The following is a 20,869-nucleotide window of genomic DNA, read 5'->3' on the forward strand; positions in this document are numbered from 1 at the left end:
AAAATGCGTATAACACTGATTCACTGATCTGAATTAATATTCTAATGATTTTAAAAATCCTAACGCAACCGTGAACCACAATGCGACAATTTTTGCGACTAGACTAAAAATTGTTATAACAAGTCGTATAAAATTTTTGTAATTGTAAACGAACAAGTAGATCTGGATATTGTTTTAGTTTATGAATATTTGTAATAAGCGTGAAAAGGGCCGCGATAATTGAATAATTAAGATCATTGGTAAAGAACGCAATTCGGTAATATAAAGTGCTGAATATTTGTGTAAATTTCATATAATTTTATCTTATGTTCAAACCCACTTTCTTCATGTTTTCAGTCTGCTGCATAGCCAAAGTCTTTTATATTTTCAAAACGTAAACGTTTATACGCCCTGGTGAACCCTAAAACATACACTGCCTAGTATCGGAAAAGATTTTGAATCCGCCCCTCGATCTTTCTTTCATTTCACATTATCATTACAATTGTTAAACACAATATTTGATTTTTTATGACGTTCTATATATATTTTTAATCGTATATGTGCCTTATTTTAAATGTAAGTGATCTTGTAATTGCAAAACTATATGTAATGTATAAGAACTATTTTGGCGGAAGCATAAAGCACTTGTGGTTCTAACTTGTCCATATTTTCCCGCCATAGGGCGCATGTTGTTTTTCGCAATGGATGATGTTTGTTGTTGATTTCCGGAACTTATAGTAAATAAAGCCAAAATGGAGCCAACAGAGGAAACTGACGATGCCGTGGAAAGGAGATACAATGAACTGTGTCTCGACCTGAATATGGACAAAGGGACTAAAGAGGAGGCATGGGAAAGCTACCAAAAAATTAAAACAAAATACACACTGGAGGTAGGCCAATTTTTCGCTTATGTGAGGTATATAAACATATCAACAATCTTTTTTCAGTCCATTTGATAATAAACAATAAGAAAAAACAGGATCAAATGGAGTCAAGTTTGTAATAAAGACCTACTCCTATCGTTAAGGATACATACATGATCGTTTAATTCCAGTTCGAATTTCCTCAAGTGTGTGTAAAATGCAAGAAATCAAAGGATAACATACTTACAAAGGATTTCTATCAAATTGACCGCTTTCATCATTAAATAACAATATGGGATATAATGATATACATTTACACTAAGTTGTAAAGAGTAAAGAAAACGTTTCACAAAGCTCAAACACTGTAAATTAATGTTCTTTTTGCATCAATATATTAATTTGTTACTTGAAAAATGTACTTACTATGTATATATATTGCTATTAACTTTTATTAAGCTAAGCAATATTTTGTAACTGTTCTATTTTCGATAATTGGCAGCTTCTGTTTAAGGTTGAAATATTATGTGTTATATGAACAGGGAGATCAGATGCACTGGCTTGCTTGTGCATTGTACGAAGCATGCAGGAAAAGTGTCACTCCAACCGTAGGAAGGGGAACAATGGAAGGAAATGGAGTGTCGTTAACAAGGCTTTTACGCTCCGCAAAGTTTAGGTAATTTATTTGTAAACAACTGCTATTCCATTAATTGGTCCTTGAGAATGAACTTTTTGTTGCATGGTTTTATTAGAGCTATACAGTCTGGAGTAAAGTATTTACGTTTGTCTTTTGCAGTCTTATACAGTTTTTCAACAAAATGAAGAAGTGGTCGGACATGGCTGGTCTACCACAAGAATTCATTGATAAAGTTAACAAATTGGAGAGGAATTTTGCAGTTTCCACTGTGATTTTCAAGAAGTTTGAACCAATATTTTCTGATATATTCCAACATCCAACGGACAGTCACCAAAATAAACAAAATAGAAATAAGAAACAAAGGTACCAGAATTACTCTTGTTTTTATAACCGTATATTATCACTTAATAACAAAGAATATTAATTAAATCCAACTTTGTCACCTCTTTATTCAGAGAGGGAAAGGCAAATCATAAAATAATTTGAATGACACTTGATTCTTATGTTAAGCGATATGTAAAATTGTTTAAGCAAATGATTACAAATATAATTATACCTAATTTGATTAAATTTTTTCTCTTTTCAGGAGAATGCCATGTACTTCAACCGAAGTATTTAATTTCTGTTGGACCATGTTCATTCAAGTGAAAGGTAAAGATAAGACTTGGTATAAAGGACTTAAATGTATACATTGATGTTTAAACAAAACACCTCTAGTACGTGATTATCACCAAACTTGCATTTATAGACAGAACCTTATGTTTTGTTAATCTTAGGCCTTTAATTTTTGCTCTACTGTAGCCTATCTTTTTATCTTTATGAGATATAAGTAAAGAAATCTTAACAAATCAGCAGAAAAGGGCTTGATCTTTGATAGATATTAATTTTGTTTCCCTGTAATTGTTACAGCTAGTGTACACAACGGAGAGACAGTGAGATGCGACGTTTTGTCTCACATGTAGTAAATAATATCTTTTTATGAAAACAGGGCATTTTCCTGCTATAAGTGATGATCTTGTTAACTCCTACCACCTTCTGCTATGCTGCTTAGACTGGTTCTATGCTAATGCATTAATGGGAGGACGAAAGGATTTACTGAATCCTTCATTTGAGGGTAAGCAGTCAAAATAAAAACAAATTTTTGTGTCTCTTCTTGAAATTATAAGTCTAAGCAAAATTGAATCAATGTACTGTAATTATTATTCATTACAGGTTTACCAGAAGACTTTGGAAACAGAGACTGGAAACCCCCAACTGAAAGTCCATGTTTGATTAAGTACCTGTGTGATAAACATGAAGGTTTAGAAATAGAAGCCAAAGTCATCAAGGAACATTGGTGGAAACCACACATTAAAAAGCTATTTGATAAAAAGGTATCATTTCTTGACACACAGTTTTAGATTATAAAATCAATTTTTTATGTTTTTTTCTGGTTTATCAAACATGTGAAAATACAAGATTGCATGTCAGAGTCATTTTAAGAGGACTATGGACTTTGGGTATGATGGAACTATTTAGATCAAGCATCAAAACAAGTTGAAATCGACTCTGGTCTCAGATGGAATATGCACTAACATTTAGAGTTTACAAAACATGAGTTTGATTTACTGTTGAATGATTGGTTAACATTGATATAGACATACCTGTTTATAATTTCTGTACCTATCAATTTACCAAAAGTATACAAGGGTTGTCCAAAAAGTTTGTGGACATATGTAATTTTATTCAAAATAACACGCCATTATCAGGAATGTATTATGATATTTTAATATAGAGTATAATAATGTATTCATATAAAAATCAGAGCAATGTACATTTTTGTATTAGAGTTATAATTATATATACATTGCCTATACAGGCCACACGGCCCAGTCTGACGTTGAATTATAACGACGTTTCTATTACGTTGTTGTCCTGGGTTTACCTGAGAGTAATATGCCGCATTCACCGTTTGGTCAGAGGGTACAATTGCATAAGTAAATTTGAACTATTTCGATGTTTTTCCTGTTTCCACCATTGTTTTGTTTCTGTCGGTGTTTTAACTCAGTTGACACAATTTTATGATGGCACGCAGTTCCGTGTGGTCAGCTGACGTCGCATTTTCTTGCGTTTTTAAAGACATGTTCTTGCCATAATTATATCTATTAAAATTCCTCTGCTAGTTTGAAAATAGCTTCAAATGACATACACCTTACAGTACATCACAATAGAAGATTATGAAGTTTTGAAATGTTTTATAAAAACTGTAAGTATTCATATCTAAAAACTCAATTACAAAGTTCACACAACTTTTACGCTGGGCCGTGCGTACTTTCCGCGACCCTTTGATACATTACAATTTTAGTTTATTTCTATGAAAAACACTCAAAACTACTGTAGTTTGATTTGAAATTTTATGACAAAGAGTTGGATATATAATATGTATATATAACCCTAATTAAAATGACAAAAACACGATTGTCCACGAACTTTTTGGACAACCCTCGTATGCCTTGGAATGGCTCAACTAACGAAAAAAAGAAAGAAAAAGAAATAGCAAAGGAAGATATAAATGAATAGTTTGAATTCTCCTTGAAACAATATCAGTATTTTTTGAAGGAAAATGAAATCATTGTTTATTATATTTTCCTTGCTATATCTTTATTGGAAATATTTAAACATTCAAAAACAAAACCAAATTTGGGAGAACTGATTAAAAATTTCCTGATGTCATAAGTTAGTGAATGAAGATGTAATGTCAGTGATATAAAGAACTGCATGATTTTTGATACAGAAATTTCTCTTTACAGATTTTGAAAGGAAAGCCAGATACTCTATCAGCGGTTCTAGAAGTTGGCAACTTTGATGCCAACAAGTGAGTATTTAATTTACTGCTTAAGTAGATTTGTGTGTTGTCCTGTAGTTGCTTGTAGCTGCATAAATATAATCATGGAATCTGGAAATCTCTACTGTTATTGTTTCCCCAAAAAAGGGAAGAAGTTTTAAGTTCAGATTATGATCCCAGGGGGCCAGAAAATGGTCACAATGAGACATTGTTGAAGTGAACATAAAAAATCTATATAATTCCCAACAACATCCACAAGGGGTAAGGAAAGTCTCATCAGGGAATATACTTTGAAATAAGGAGAAGATTACAAATCTACTGTGATGAACATTTACTGTTATTCAGAATATGATCAATAAATATAGAAAAAAAGGTGATCCATATATTTTACTAAAGTTGAAAAATTTGTTAATCGATTACTTGGTCAGAACGATGATGACAGGTTACAAAATCAGTAATTTAATCATTTAAGGCTCAAGATATTGATATATAATCTAGTTGGAGACAGTGAAGGTCCTAGGTCCTAGGGGCTAGGGCTTGAATCATGGAGACAAATTAGTTGCTATATTAGAGAATTTTTAAATAAGACATTACCGTCAAGCATGATCAGCTTTGATCATCAGTGAATGATTAATAATTTACTGTTGGTATGAGGAAGACAGAAAGAAATCACATTTTGTGAAATCACATTACAAGGCTTGCTAATATGATGGACAAATGGGGTTACAGCCCCTGGAGTCAGGATTTTTTAACAAATAAAAATCTTTAAAGACCCCAACCTCTGCAAAATGGATTTCTGATATACTTTTTGGTTACAGTATAAAGTGAATTATAAAATTCTGGCTTCTTTTGTCAAGATTACGTACCTATATAAGAGGAAAAAGACTGAATTCCAAGCATTATTATACCCCTTGCAGGGTTGTCTCTAAAAATTGAAGTAGAAGGGAGAAATAAAAAAGTAGAAGGGGATCTGGAGGTCTAGCTTATAGCTACATTGTGTTTGAAATGCAATAATAGCCGGGTAATTACGCCACTTTAGGCGGGGAAATTCCCCGCCTCCCGGGTCTTAGAGACAACCCTGCCCTTGCAACAACATTTGGGGCATATATTGTTTTTGAGCGGTTAGTTACTGTAAATGTAGTAAGATAAAGAATGTGGTAATTTTGACTATTTGACAATTTTCTTATTTTGGTCACAATTGCACTCTTCAATCTTCATATCATAAATATAACAGATGTATATAACTTAGCATGTATAACTTAGCCCTTGCTATTTTACCATTAAGTATTTCATCATCTTTTCAGCAACAATAACATTACCGTATCATATTTTAAAGTCATCAAACCTAACCAAAGTGTTTAAAGTAGAGAAATATATCTTGACTCTTTGTCAATATATTTTCCCCTTGAAGTTTTGTCAAAATTATCACTCATCAGTTCTCTATATTCAGTCCTGTTTTTGCCAGCACAACTCCCCTTACGCTGCTGCACAGAGTTTTGTGAAACTTTATAGGTAATAGGGACACAACGTGTAAATGTGCAGATAGCCAAGAAAATTCTGATACGTACATTAATAATGCTAAGAAAATTTTGATTCCATTAATTTTCTTGGAATTTCAGCCCAATTTGAACTCTGTTTGCCATTTCCTGAATGTAGTATTGAACAGATTGTTGGCACTACTCCTCCTAATGCACTGTACAGAATTTTATGTAACCATGTGTAAGATAATATCTTATTGGAAAGATATGCATATTACAGGAAATTCCGATTCCATTAATTTTCTTAGAATTTCAACCCTTTTGAACTTGGAGATTTGGCTGTATATTGAATTTAGTAATAAACAGATTGTCTGTGCAAATCCTTTTAAAGCACTGCTTAGAATTTTGTGAAACTTTGTAGGTAACAAGAACACAATGTGTAGATGAACATATTACATGGATATTCCTTTTAAAATTTAATCATTTTATTAAATTATTTTGGATATTTTATGCCTACCCTGCCATTCATAATGTTTAGCTTTGTCAAGTAATGTGGGAGTGTGAGGTTTGTGAGCTTGCTCACTTTTCATTTTATATTCAATACTAGGTAACATTTTTATCACAAATGCTGACAAATGATGCATCTGTTTTACACAGTAGTATTAAGTGGTAAACGATTAATAAAAAATCATGGCAGATGAGCTGGTCTAAAAAAAATTCAAAATTGTGACCTTGACAAAGCAAACTAAAGTTTTAGTTGCATGATATGAATTATTCTAAAAACAAGTAATATTATCTCATTTTTTAGTTTTCATTATTGAAGAAGTTAAGGGAAATAAGGAAAATAAATTGCCTACCATCTTTTTGTCTTCTTTCGGTTTGGACTAAAACCAACAAACCATTCATCATCAATTTGTTTTTAATTGACATCTAACTTGAAAATCAAAGTGAAATTCAAACACAAATAAATTAATGTTGCAAAAATTTCTTTGAATTATTTGGTAGACATATTTATACATCAATTAAGTTACATTATGTATTTAGAGATGTTCCAATTTGACTGTAGAGCAGTAACATTTTTAATAATTTTTATTTGGAAATAGGTTACAAATAAGAAATTATCAGATTATTTTTTTTTTCAAATAAGTATTTTTAATTCAATCATTAAATGCCTATCCTAGCTATCTAAATTAGGATCAAATGTTTGCCTGTAGGTTTTTTTCTTTGAAAATTTGCTCTATTACCCAGGGGATTGAAAAAGATTTGGTCTACTTGAAATAATTATTGAATAAAACAGCTTTTAAAAAAGTTTCTTTACTTCTAAATGTCATGCACACTAAATTATGACAATAAAGATCATCAATTTGAAAATCTTGACTTCTGAGAAGGGATGATGTTGAAATATTGATGTTGGAGTTGGGCGCTTTAAGCTTAGTACATTGAAAATGCATTGTTCTCTAGCATGAAGCATCATTGAGTCAACTTTAAGATAATCCCTATGAGGTTTTCCGTAACCTAAACATCATTTGGGATATAGGGAGGAGCTTTAGAATGAAAACAGTTGAAATACATGTTCTGTATGCTTTGTCAACTCAGATACACAGCGTGTGTATTGTCATCATATTTAAAAAGGAATAAGATCTGCACTTTAGATGTGAAGTAAATCGCCCTGTTTGAGGTTTGTGGTGGAGTTGTATGAAGCATTGTAAATGTATAAATAATATATCAAGAGGAGTAAAATTACTTCTCTTGTCCCAGTCTCTCTAGTGCACTAGGGTGGGGGCCAGGACTTCATCAACAAATGCAGATTTTATTACATGTCCGAGGTAATTTTTTTGTTAATATACGAACTATTAATTTTAATTGAGTGTATTTCATATCACTTTAGTGACTGAAGGACTCATGACCCTTTTGTTAGACTTGGCTATGGTGCTAAGTACTTATTTTAAGGGTATCAATGACCATTATCGTGTTGAAATAGATTTAGTGCTTCAAATGGGGACAGTGACATTAGATAGCAGTTTGATGATAATAAAATTTTCACCTAAACTAGTATGGTCATGTATGATCGAGAAGAGGGAAAAATTAGAAGCACCTCCATTGTTGCATGCTTTTTTGGCTGATTGACAATTTGGAGTGTAAGGTCATTAACTGTGTTTACACACGCTGTAGTCCTTTGACTTGAACAGATCAAACTTCAGTGCAAACAACAAACACCAATTTCTTTTTATCCATTTCAGGGTATTTAAGAACTATAACTTCATAACAAATATTAACATTATGTATTACTCATTGTTGGCTGCCAAAATGTCATTTCAAAATTGTTACCAACAAAAGAAACAGAAAATTATTTTTGAGCAGCAAATTTTTAGTGGGGATTTAATAGGTGAAATTCACAGCTGTAAACTACGGTACAAAAGCCAACTTTTGTTAATGTCCAGTAAATTGAGAATCAATCTAGACAGTTGAATTGAACTGTAGATAGCATGATTTTGTAGCAATTGGTTTATGATACTCAGTCTTAGAATTTAAAAGTATCACCTAAATGCCAGAAATCTGTATTGCCTGTAGCTTGGATGGTGTCTTAGACCATTCTACATGTCTTTGTTGTTTATGAAATCGGAAAATAAGTTAATAAACACAAAAAAATTCAAAGATCTACAATCATTGCAAAACTGAGTCTTTTCGACTGAGTATGAAAGTGTATTTACAATACATGAAGAAGTAAACAATGTAATGATTCTAAAAGATTTAGTGACAGTACTGTTGTAATTATTGACATACATCTTTGGGGGGGGGGGGTAGGTAGGGGGCATATGAAAAAAAGATATGCAACTTGCAAGAGTTTAACATTCACATGTACTGTCAGGAACTAACAGTTTCCAAACTGGATAACATGCTCTCAAATGACCCAGTACATTTGGAATGATGTAATAATTTAGGGCTTTAATGATTATCGTTTTTGACATTGTCAGCAAATGTATTGCCAATAAATCAGAATGTGTAATGCAAGACACAATTTGATTTAAACCCAGGATTTTACTATGTCCTGAAGGAAAAAAATGTGCACAAAATGTAAGGATTTTGATGATATCTTTCAGAAGCTCATAATCATGAGAGTGATTGAATCTTTTTGTAAGAGCCAAGCTTTGTGATTTAATTTATAAAACAGTCATTGTTAATTTCACTGCTGAGATACTTATCAGTCCTATGATTTTAGGCAACACATAGCAATAATGGGCTTAACCTAATTTTAAACTTTGTGTGAACAACTCCCCATTAGCTTTCATAATCTACATCGTGCACTAGCTGGGCACCCCTTTTAAAAATGATTTTTATCAGCAAACCTGTTGCAAGATAGCTCTCTCAATCTTTTTTGTTACAGCCAGAAAATTAAATTTTGCAACAGTCCCTTCCCTATCGTGTTCATGCAGGGTCCATTCTTATTCATTTAGACAAACTTTTAATGCATTGAATCTCCAAAGGGGGAAACAGCTTTGGAAGATCTATGTGTGATTTTTAAGAATATGTACTGTATTATCATTATATGTACACATTTTAGACTAGGCATTGGTTTTGATCTGGTAAATATTTTTATCGTTAAAATGAATTTGACTAATGCATTATTTCCTTGGTTGATTGGGTATTTCTGATACTAAATGCACTTAAATGTTGATGCTAGCGTCACCTAATATTCTGCACCTATATTTTTCGTTTCTTATCTCTTTCAGTTTTAAATATTTATTGACAAATTCCTAATCAGTTTTGTTTTGGAAAAGGTCTCAAAGACTGACTTTACTCCCTTATAAAAAACTAATTTGAAATCAAAAATTAAAAATTGTCACATACGTAATGGTATATTTTGAATAATTTTCAGAAAGTCAATAAATGAAGCATATGAAGATTATCCCTTAAATTATAGCAGGTTAGTTGATTGATTTTGAAAAAAGCATTAAAAAAAAAATCTCCAAAAAATCTACATTTCATATTCATATGATTTCATTTTGGTTGAATTATATATTTAGAGGGGGGCCTAGGGAAGCACATACCTACATTGTGGTTCTTTCCATGATTTTGAAGATTTGCTCTCAATAAGTTAAGAAATTGAGACTTAATTTTTCCTTTCCAGCAAATCTATGAACAGCGAATATGAAGCCTATGTGTTAAGTGTGGGGGACTTTGATGAAAGGGTGTTTCTGGGTAGTGAAGCCGATGAAGAAATAGGAACACCTACCAAGTACAGGGATGAGGGCACTGGAGAACTGGCAGAGAGGCTGCAGATGAAGGCCAATCTACAACAACACATTGATGAGGTAAGTCCATCTACTCACGGGGTGCTAGCTTTGTTAAGGTAATGTTGTGAATTAAAAAGATAGTATTTTGATTCTTCCATACATGTTCAACATCAATCTTTGAAAGGATCCTTGGTTGTTATATTGAAGTTTGTTTTAGGAAGTTTATATATGCAAAACATATCCTCAAGTCAGGAACAAACAGACAAAAATTATGGTGATAATATGGCATGAAACGATTTTGTGGGGAAAATCTTTTCATAAATTCACAGGACTTCTTTTTAGGTGTGTTAAGTCTTCTAAGGTATAGTAATTAGCTAATATATGGGTTTTCTTTTAATACAGCATGATTCAAGAATTTTTTTTATATTTATTCATTTGAATTAAAGCATGTAGATCTTATTTTATACTTAATTTTCAAAGAGTTATGTTGTGTGTCTGCTCTTTAGTATTCCCTGTTAAGTTTTTGAAAAGGAGTTTCAATAGATCAGATTAAACAAAGTTGAAATACCAATCATCTTATCTATTGAAATCTTTATATTATTAGAGTGTCGCACAGAGTTAGAAATGTCATTGATCTATTAGTAATTGCCAGATTCATTTTCTTTTTGTTTCATGGCCATGTTAACAATAGAAATGCAGGAACTGATTGAACTAAAAAAAAAAACTGGTTATAAGACAAGGTAGTTCAGTACAAATCAATCTGTGTTGTTTATGCTCCCATTGTCTCTGCACAGAGAAACTAGAACATGGCAGGTTGGAGCGGGTCTATGGGGAGAGGCGGTCAGAGGCTTGGCCGCTGTCCAGTTGGGCAGTGTTGTGATGGGATTTGGTGTCCCAGCATTTAAATCCTACGGGGCCCTGCGGGACTCACACTTAATGGGGTCCTGATTGATAACTGTTTATTGTCAGAGTATTTATCTCTCTATTAAGTTGGCACATTCTGCCATTAATTACGTCTCTCAGTAAAGCTCATGTAACATGGGATCTAATGCCTTGTTATAAAGTTTCAATGTAATTTCACTGTCTATGTGTCAGGGAATTTTAAAGGCTACAAAATCAGTATTGGCAAAAAAATGAAAAAAAAATTATAGAATGGGAGAACCATGGGTCTGGTACTTGCACACACTGTTTCTCCTGGCAAACTATTATTACTTGTCAAAATCAATCTTTTGACGCCTGCTGTTTGAAATAATATGTTGACAATTAGGAAATCAAAGAAAGTGGATAAATATCATACATTGATTTTTTAAACAAAAGTTTTGTTATAGTTGAAATCGATGATAAAAAGAAGTAGATTTGATTTTGATACAAAAGATGAACATCAGTGGCAATTGTGAGAGCCCCCACCCCCTTTATTGAATATGAGAAATTGAAATGAAATTTGCATTAATCCTTTGAAAATTTAAAGGTGTCTCTTTTTATCTGCTTGATGATGTTGTTGGTATCACTGTAATTCAGTAGATAAAACTTAGTGGGACATGGGGTGGAGAGCTTAGTGATACAAATATTATTATTATTAAATGACTATTGATTCCTGCAACATCTACAGGTAGGCAGCAGGTCCAGGCAGGTTTTCCCTCTCTCTGAGCTAACAAAGAAAATCAGCTGATTCGTGCTGATCAGACACGGATTTGTTCTGTAAAGGGAGGACTGTCACCCACTGTTAATTAGTCATTAGCCCTGCAAGGTTGATTTGGCAGTCATTTGTGAAAAGCAGGATTTGAAACGCATCGGCCTCAAAACAAAGTGATTATTTCAATTTAAAGAAATTAGCAGATGTTTAAATTGCCAACAATATAGAGAGACTCCGTGATTGAATGATACGATCATGTGTTTTTTAGCAGAAAGAAAACAAAAATCTATCAGGGGATAAACATTGGAAAACTTCCAGCCGCAATAAAACCTATTCAGGCTTTGTTAGCATACGAGGATCAGTTTCCTTATGGGTTAAAAAATCTACTAAAACCCAACTTTCTTTGTCCTACAGACTCTGCAGCAAGTGTTTTCCCAGTATGTTGGTTGAGAGTGATGTAATATGATGGTCATTTATGAAGGACAGAATCCTGATGCTTCCAATTTAGTTATTTCAAAAAATCTGCCTGGTCCCCGGAGCAAGAGAAAACGAGCCCGGCCCAGAAAACCTGTATACTGTGTGTGTCAGAATCGCCATGCCTGGCCCTTTACAGACAGTCCCTGTTATTCTCTTTCTTTTGAACAGACCAATAGCTTGGCTCCCTCTACTCCTCTGACGGGCCGGCGGTACCTGAAGGACAAGGACCCGAGTACAACGCCCGTCTCGACCGCCACCCAGAGTGTCAGCAAACTCCAGACTCTGCTGTTGGGGCGCAAGGCTCTCCCTAGTGATGACCTGCTGGACATATTAAGGTAGGAATAATGGTTATATTCAACTCTTCTTTTTTAAAAAGTATTATCAATCTATATTAATGAAAAAAATTTACGAATGTTCTTTGTTTTCTGCAATATGTTTCCCTAAAAAATTAGAACATTTAGAAGTTAAATAAGCTTCTAACGATACCTGAAGATTTTGGCAGAGAAAGTTCAGAAGTTAATTTTTTCTACAATTTATTTGACAAAACCCCTCTTTTTTTTCAAGAGGGGTGGTGATTAGAAATGTATTTAAAGTGTATTTCAACATCCTAAAAGTTTACTTTGTACAATATCAAAGATTCTGTGTGTAGGCTCCCCTTTGTTATGTTCACTTGTATTTTGATTCAATACATGGAGAGGTATTCAATTTCTAGTGTATACAAAATTAGGGTAAGTGGTTCTTTAGCTGATTTATTGATGTTTCCTTTCTTCACACATGAAAAGTAATTATTACGAATGCATAGTACAACTTACCAATAGGTAAATTAAGACCAGATGTCCGAAAATTGAGACTATTAGAATTCTGTATTTTACCTGTTATGAGTATACCACAATGAAACTATGTTTTTTTTTTCAATTTATCAAATAATGTTCAATAAAGATTAGAGGGGGAAAAAAGTATATTATTCAATAAGATGTAGATACTTGTTGAAATATTTATTGAGGAATTTTGTTTAAATTTAAAAAGGATTTTTTTTTATGTATAAAATAAATCCCAGATCATTGCTATTGTTTGCTTGGATAGTGTGTGGTATGTAAGTGGACTATAAAAATATACTCTGAGAATGTACCGGGCTATAAGAAAGGGGTTATATTTCAAAGATAAAATCTTAACATTTTAAAAAATTTGCTGATATGCGGATTTTAAGATCACAAGCCATATTCATTACAGAAATGTGAAAATAAAGAACTAGACTATTGTTCATAATGAATAAAAGGAAAAGGTGGAAATTTAATAGTTTTCTGGTCAGTGTCCAATTTCTTAAAGTCGGACAGGTAGGAAGGGCCCTGGGAGCTCCCATGTTATTTTCGCAAAATTTAGTCATCTCAAGGGGAAAAACCTTTTGTTTCTTGGAATGGATACTTAACATATTTGGATATACACTGTATTTTACTTTAAAGGATGTAGAAAATGATACTTTTGTGTCTCTTACTGGTTGTAAGGGACACTTTGACATATTTATATTGAAAGTCCTTTATATTCATAATATGATGCAGTTTAGAAATTGAATAAAGATTGGAATTATAGTAACACCAGTCAGGCGCAAATCAATGAACTAGAGATTTCTAGACCAACCAACTGAGCTTACCCTTAAGAAATGAAAAATACTGATATCAGATGTAAAGAGTTTAGATGTTTTTTCATTAAGAGAGTGTGTCAGAAAATGCAGGTATCACATACTTTCTTTAAATAAAATAAAAACTGTAACAATATTTAAATTTGGCAAGCAAAAGAATTTACTTCTTTTGTGTCAGTGCCTGTTTCTATTAAAATATTTTAAGTTTGTTGTAAAGACCAGTTAAAAAAAAAATCATATTTAATTGAATGTAATTATTTGAGAATGTATTCAAAATTACAGAATAAGTTTTGAGGGGGTATGAAAATTGACATCCTTTCTGCTTAAAATTGAATTTGACACAGGAAATTAAGTGCGTGCAATTAAAGGATTTGTAAAAGGAGCAAAATTGTGTGTTCATTAATGCAGTTTGGGGGCTCTTTCTGTTGAGTCCTCTCAGCCTCTTCAGATTGAAAATGACAGTGAACAATCGGACCATTTCCCCGTGTGAAGAGAATTGAATCGGTTTGTTGACTTATGCTTTCTCTGTGTTTGATCTCCAAAACTGATTAAAAATGAATTAACAATTTGATAGATACAAGTCTTTCATTTGTGTGCAACTGTACCTATCTATTATTGACAATCGATGGCCTTGGCAAGAAAATTACATTTAGCTGAGAAAATACAGTCATTGTTGTATTGTTTTGGTCTAGAATGTGTTCCAGAGTTCAGTGTGTGTCTCCCTTCCAGCACACAGAGATATATAAAGTCCTATCAGATATTGGCAGTGTATCATAGCAAACATATTCCTGTATTTTGGTCCAATATTTTCTATTTTGATTTTTGTGCTGTGTTCTACTGAGTTCTTTAAAAAAGTTTGACATTTTGAAGAAATGGAAAAGGGTCAGGCTGTGTTTATGATGAAACTAAATATAAATTGATCAATGACAAAAACTTGCATACTTAATAACATAAAATAATACATAAGACAATGTAAAAAATAATGCATTATTTGTACTTACCGGTATATTGGTTACTAAATCAACTAAACACTGTTATACGTTATATTTATTAAGGATACTTTCATATGTAAACAAACTTTTTTGAAGGTTTTTTTTGGTGGAGATTTTGATTTTTGTTTAAATAGTTTTGTCAGTACTTGGTAGCTGTATGAACAAATTTAAAAACATAAGATTGGGGGGGGGGGGGGGTATTCAGTGTTGTAAATACTCAGTTTGGATATCTGAAACAAGTTTAAAAAAAATAATTGGTTTTCTTGCAAGGTAAAGATTTCTTGCTGAGTAAATATGATCCAGATCATATTGAATTTTTTTTTTCTTTTAGTGAAATTGGTACTGATCCAAAAACACGTATAATGGAGAGAGTTACCGAGATGGGTGAAATTTTCTGTGCCCATTATGTTAAGGTAAGAGTTCCATATTTGAAAGAGACAGTTGAAATTATCCATGAAATCTGCGAGATCCAACTTTCTTTGTTATGGACATGATGATATTTGTTTGTTGAATTGTAGGAGACTGACGACCATGCAGGTTCCCAAATCGACTTTGCCAAAAAGAGGTTACAGTTAGGAGAGTGCCTATACTACAAATTGTTAGAGAGTATTTTGTATACTGAAAAGAAGCGGAATGATAGCAAAGAAGGCAAAGCAGCTCTTGCAGTAAGTTGATCTCTTTATAATTTACAAATTACTCATTTTTATGCCCCACCATATATGGCCAGGTCATTTGTCACGTCTGTCTGCCATCCTCTATCTTCTTTATATTCCTCACACTTTGCATGTAGCTCAGAGGCGTGTTCAACAGAGTGAGCACTTGGGAGCGCTCACCAAAATTTGTGTTGCAGGTATAGGGGATTTTGGTGAGTGCTTGTGAGCGCTCGCTCTGTTGAACACACCTCAGTGTTTAGCTCATTTTCTAAGAAACCTGTTCTAGGTTTTTTCTCCCTTCAAAGTTTTATAGAGTAAGAGCATTTCAATATGTCATGATTTATTGACCTTGACCTTTCCTAAGACCTTGATAACATTCTTCATTTTACATCTATCTTAGTTTCTGTGACAGTGTTAAAAAAATTTTCATCATATTTCAAACAGAGATAACATCTGACTTGATACTCTACTATTTACTTGGACATGTATAAATACATTTTGTTTTTCATGATGCAAAACAAATGTAACATTAGACGGGGCATTCATGTCTCACAGACTTTTTTTTTTGATTTTCCCTTAACTAAGAATGTGTGTAATTTGTGATTATTAGATTATGATCTTTTATTTTCCAGACACTTATGGAACAAGACATATTCCACAGAACTTTATTTGCTTGCTGCTTGGAAATTGTTATATTCTCTTACAACTCACAGAGGTAAGTTAATCTAGAACTTGCAAAACATCTTGTTTTTTGACAAAACACATCATTTCTTCAAGGAATCATGCAGAATATGTACATGTATATATAAAGTTCATTGTTCGATTTTTAGTGGAATTGTATGTTTGATTTTAATTTTGTGTTTTAATTTTTGATTATTTTTTTTTTGACAGGTCTTTTCCTTGGATTGTGGAAATTTTTAATTTAAGTCCCTACCATTTTTACAAAGTGATTGAGATAATCATCAGAACAGAAGAAGGCTTTTCAAGAGATGTAGTTAAACACCTTAACCATGTAAGTTCCAAAAGGTTATTTTGATAAGAATTTTAGGACAGAATATAGGAAAGGAAAATGGCTATCAGTTTTAGTCCACCCTTGATTCACAATTTTTTCATGAAAAAATTATCTGACACCATGTTTATTTTCATCCCCTAAAACAATGACATTACATGTTTGTGATGCAGTGTTTGAAAAAATGTAAATTACTTTGCACATGTAACTTAATGGTTTAAATTTCAGATTGAGGAGAGTATACTGGAGAGCCTTGCATGGAAGAGTGAGTCCCCTCTGTGGGATGCCATCAAGGAGAGCAGTGTGCCTGGCTGTGAAGATGTAGTGCTGCCCAATGAACAGGATGTGATGAAGACTACAGTCAAACACCCAGCTGTCATCAGGGTCACAGAAACCCAGCCCCAGCAACAGCAGCAAAGAAAGGGTAAACACTGGCTTCTTCTGGCCCAAGGTCCAGAAAACTTGGAGCTAGAGACCACTTTTGGTCTGTCTCACTCTTACAATAAATAAAGACTAAAATCAAAAGTGAGCTTGTCTGAATTTTATGGCGACAAGTCCTGCTATTCACTAAACAAACTCTGCCGCCTCTTAGAAAATGAAGGAAATCTACCAATGAAGATGAAGGTGACTAATGAGCATTGTTATTACAGATGTGCTGATGTCCCCACCTGCCGGTGTGTCTGCCGCTGACCGCTTTAGCTCCCCCTCTCCAGGAAGTGCCAAGCGGCGTCTTTTTAGTGTACTGACCCAGCCACAAGAAACGCCGGTGTCATCAGCAGAGAATTCCTCAACAGACGGCAGTAGTTCATCTACAAAGACCACCCAGATTATTGCCTTCCAGCAGGCACAGACAAATGACGGGAGACAGGTAGATACAGTTTTGATTAACCATTTTATTTAAGGATGTATTAACTAATAAATTTGCATTAATAGATACATCTTTCTTTCCATTGTAGATATTAATTCCTGTCCATACTATAATTCATTCTGGAGCAAAAGATGACAAAAAAGAAACAACAAAAGCCAGACCCAAGAAAACAGGATCATTGGCTTTGTTCTTTAGAAAGGTAACTGCAACTCACAAGTGCTTGGATCTGTTCCTTATACTTTTGTTGCAATTGTGAAGGATTGAGGTTAAACATTGAAAAAGATTTATTACACATGTATTCTTATTTCAGCTATATCATCTAGCAAGTGTAAGGCTACGAGATCTGTGTGAACAGTTGTATATTGATGATGTTGACCTTCGGAAGAAAATGTGGACATGTTTTGAGTATGTACTTGTGAATCATGTGGAGCTGATGATGGACAGACACATTGATCAAATCATTATGTGTGCAATCTACGTCATGGCAAAGGTAAATCATGTAGATAGTATGAAAAATTACTGATTTATTCATAGCACATGCATCTGTAATGATAGCACTTAAATGTACTCTTGGTATAAAGAACAGTTTTGGTCAACACATATTTATGCATTCCTTTCCCTTTTAATATTGTGACATGGGTTGCAAAATATTTCATTAAAATCTTGTTGCTTTTTGACAGGTGTGTGACCATTCACAGTCTTTCACAGACATCATGAGATGCTACAGGTTACAGCCACAAGCAGAGAGTCATGTAAGTTCTGAACAGGAAAAAAGTCTTTCTTTTTTTCCTAATAGGTTAAGTTATTGGAACACTATAATGTAAATTCATAGCTTGCAACATTCATGATTGTACTTTTATCTGGTACAGCTTGGATGTCAAGTAAATAGTTTGGATGCAATATGGTTTATTGATTTGGTTTGTAGGTCTACAGAAGTGTTTTACTGAAATGTCGTACAAGGCGAAAATCTGGAGGGAGTGATAGCAGCAAGAACGACACAAGTGGACAGTCTTCACCTGTCAATGTAGAGAATGTAGAGAAAAGTAAGGCATCCAGAAATACACAAATTCAGTTTTAGGAAAGTTAGTGCGTTAACAAGTAGCGTGTCTCAATTGTACTTTTTTCTTGCAGAGAGGTCAGAAAAATTATCCTCAATGCGCTCAACTAGTACTCTACCCACCCCCCACCCAGGGAGCCATCCCCCAACCCCAACTATATTGGTGCACTCAGCGACTGGGAGTGAAGAGGGAGAAGAAAGAGGGGACCTCATCATGTTCTACAATAGGGTAATTATAAAAATAAAATTTTTGTATGAGGTGTTCCATCGATAATCTGACATTTTGAACATGTTGTACTGGTTCCATTGATAATTATATATTTTGAACATTTTGAACTGTTTCATTTCTTGTGTATTTGCAGGTCTTTGTAGAGAAAGTAAAAAAGTTTGCCCAAAAATTCTCTGCTCAAAAGAACTCAAAGGTAAAATTTTGTGAAAGGAGTATTCACTGAAATAGATTTTGATTTAACTTTACTTTCTTTCAGTATAGGTAGTGATGATAAGAAACATGAGGAAAAATTTGTTCAACTAAATACTTGAAGACTTAAAGCTTAAACTATGAGTGGGAAAATTTTTTATGGATTCTTTAATGGTTATATAGGAATTGATTATTTTAGAAAAAAAAATGTCATCGAGGAAATACATGTACATTAAATTGTATCAATAACTAGTATTTCTGCATTTGTTTAACAGACTTGTGTCTAGTGCTGTATTAAATCATTTTTTTTGTTTCAGGATATCCCACCACTATCACCTCTACCTGTGGTTAAAAGTCAGTCCGCTTCTCCTAGGAGAGTGTCCAGTAAACATTCTATATACTTATCTCCGCATAAACCAACATTACATGCTACTCCAATGGCAACTGGTTTGTCATATTCTTTCCAGAAGAGTCCTGCAAAGGTAAATTTTGATGTACTGGTACTTAAATTTAGTTGTTCTAGTAAATTTTTTAATTTTGTGTGTGCATATTTGAAAGGGAATGGCTTTAATGTTGTGATTTCTTTGTAAATTTTGATGATTTTATAAAAGGTACTAATATATCTCTCCTGTTTTTCTGTAGGACTTGAGGGCCATCAATAACATGATAAAAATGAAAGACTTTAGAGAAGGTAAAAAACTTTTGGGTAAAAGGCAGCTAGATGTCCACATGGAGGAAGAGGATGGGCCTCAGACCAAGCAGCTGTGTACTGGCTTCTCCTTCCTGAAGCGGCTACAGAATGTCAGCAGTGAGAGGCAGGAAGCCAGTATATTGAACCTGGATTACACCACCAAATAAACACTAGCCTCAGTCCATTCATCGCAATGATGTCTGCTGATCTCATTTTCAATTTTCTTCTGAGGAAAGGAGCAACTCGGTATCCTGTTTTTCTCTATAATGCAATATCCTGCAAGTGGTAGTCCCAGACTTTAACATACATGTACTTCTACATGTATTTCAAACTGTTGAAATCTGTGCAATCTTTTTAATCAGCTAATAAATTCTGTTAAATGTGGACTAGACTTGACACTGTGATGTACTCTGTAAGTGTACAGTCAAAGTTTTCTCATAATTCTGCAGGTTAAATCGGAATGGAAATCTTTTGTGAATAGTGCAAGACATTTTGTTGTATTTTTGTACAGTTTGTAAATATACTGTAATTGGCAGTATTAATCTGTATAGCCAGGGTTTTATATAAATATACATGTATATATTAGTATATTTAGACATTGTTATTATGAATTTCTTTGGATGGATTTTATTTGTAAACTGAATATCTATCAAATTTTTAGCGGTTTATAAAATGTATTGATATTTTATTTTTAAGAAAATTCTAAGAAATTTGTCATAACATAGCATTGTGATGATATCAAATTGGTACGAATGTATACAAATTTTGTGTCTTCTTGATGTTGTAAAATTTAAAACACAAAAATGAAATGGAGCCTAGTAAACCAGTAGTGTCATTTCTGTGTCAGCAATCATGTTCTAAGTCATTACTAGGGTGCTAGATGTGTGCATTGAATTGTGAATGAAACATAAGGGATCTATTGTGTAATGCTGAAATTAGGTACAATGAAATATTTCTTTGGGAAAAATTGGTAAAAAATGTTAGTATAGGTATGGTGCTCTTTGTTTTAATATATTTGATACAGTGCAAAATTTTTAAACAGTACCATAAATGATTTTTTTTGCATAATTTATGTGAATATTCAATAATATTATGTTGTGAATATGTGGCAAGCATGTATTGAATGGAATACAAAAGTGAAAGAATCATACAATAAATGTAAAACATTTCCACTTCGTCTTTTATCATAAATACTTCTTACTTCCACATGTAAAAAAAATAAATATGGTAAACTTTCAAATGCTTTCGTATATTTATATACCCACAGTCCTTCAAAATAGTGATATGCCCAGTTCAAAGTGATGTTTGTGATCAAATGTACCTTGCACTAATTGAGTCTTGAAAGTTCCTAGTAGGCAAGTTTGATCAAGATTATCAGGAATAGGTATTCAGTTTAGACAATGGTTCACCTTACTTGTATGT

The 20,869-nt window shown here is 33.2% G+C and overlaps 1 protein-coding gene across 2 annotated transcripts; it reads left to right on the forward strand.

Annotated features, from left to right (window-relative positions):
- Positions 1-640: 640 nt before the first annotated feature.
- LOC105344248 (retinoblastoma-like protein 1) lies at positions 641-20,615 on the forward strand. Of its 2 annotated transcripts, XM_034480024.2 has the most exons (24): positions 641-869; positions 1,382-1,515; positions 1,636-1,839; positions 2,063-2,127; positions 2,465-2,590; positions 2,689-2,849; positions 4,266-4,330; positions 9,656-9,703; positions 9,908-10,091; positions 12,292-12,458; positions 15,083-15,164; positions 15,270-15,416; positions 16,037-16,119; positions 16,296-16,416; positions 16,642-16,837; positions 17,064-17,281; positions 17,370-17,480; positions 17,592-17,771; positions 17,962-18,033; positions 18,207-18,324; positions 18,413-18,567; positions 18,701-18,760; positions 19,074-19,238; positions 19,399-20,615. In XM_034480024.2, the coding sequence occupies exons 1-24, from the start codon at positions 732-734 to the stop codon at positions 19,612-19,614; spliced, it is 3,216 nt and encodes a 1,071-aa protein (XP_034335915.1). In that variant the 5' UTR covers positions 641-731; the 3' UTR covers positions 19,615-20,615. The 2 variants fall into 2 exon arrangements, with proteins under 2 accessions (XP_034335915.1, XP_034335917.1); XM_034480026.2 differs by lacking the exon at positions 9,656-9,703.
- The last annotated feature ends 254 nt before the right edge of the window (positions 20,616-20,869 follow it).

The sequence above is a fragment of the Magallana gigas genome, chromosome 3 (assembly GCF_963853765.1).
Source record: "Magallana gigas chromosome 3, xbMagGiga1.1, whole genome shotgun sequence".
Taxonomy (NCBI): Eukaryota; Metazoa; Mollusca; class Bivalvia; order Ostreida; family Ostreidae; genus Magallana; species Magallana gigas.

Bases quoted from the DNA above. Each gene is read 5' to 3' on its own strand.
- LOC105344248 (XM_034480024.2), top strand. From the start codon at position 732: ATGGAGCCAACAGAGGAAACTGACGATGCCGTGGAAAGGAGATACAAT. The intron at 1,516-1,635 runs GTAATTTATTTG...TGTCTTTTGCAG, and splicing joins TTACGCTCCGCAAAGTTTAG to TCTTATACAGTTTTTCAACA. The intron at 10,092-12,291 runs GTAAGTCCATCT...TCTTTTGAACAG, and splicing joins TACAACAACACATTGATGAG to ACCAATAGCTTGGCTCCCTC.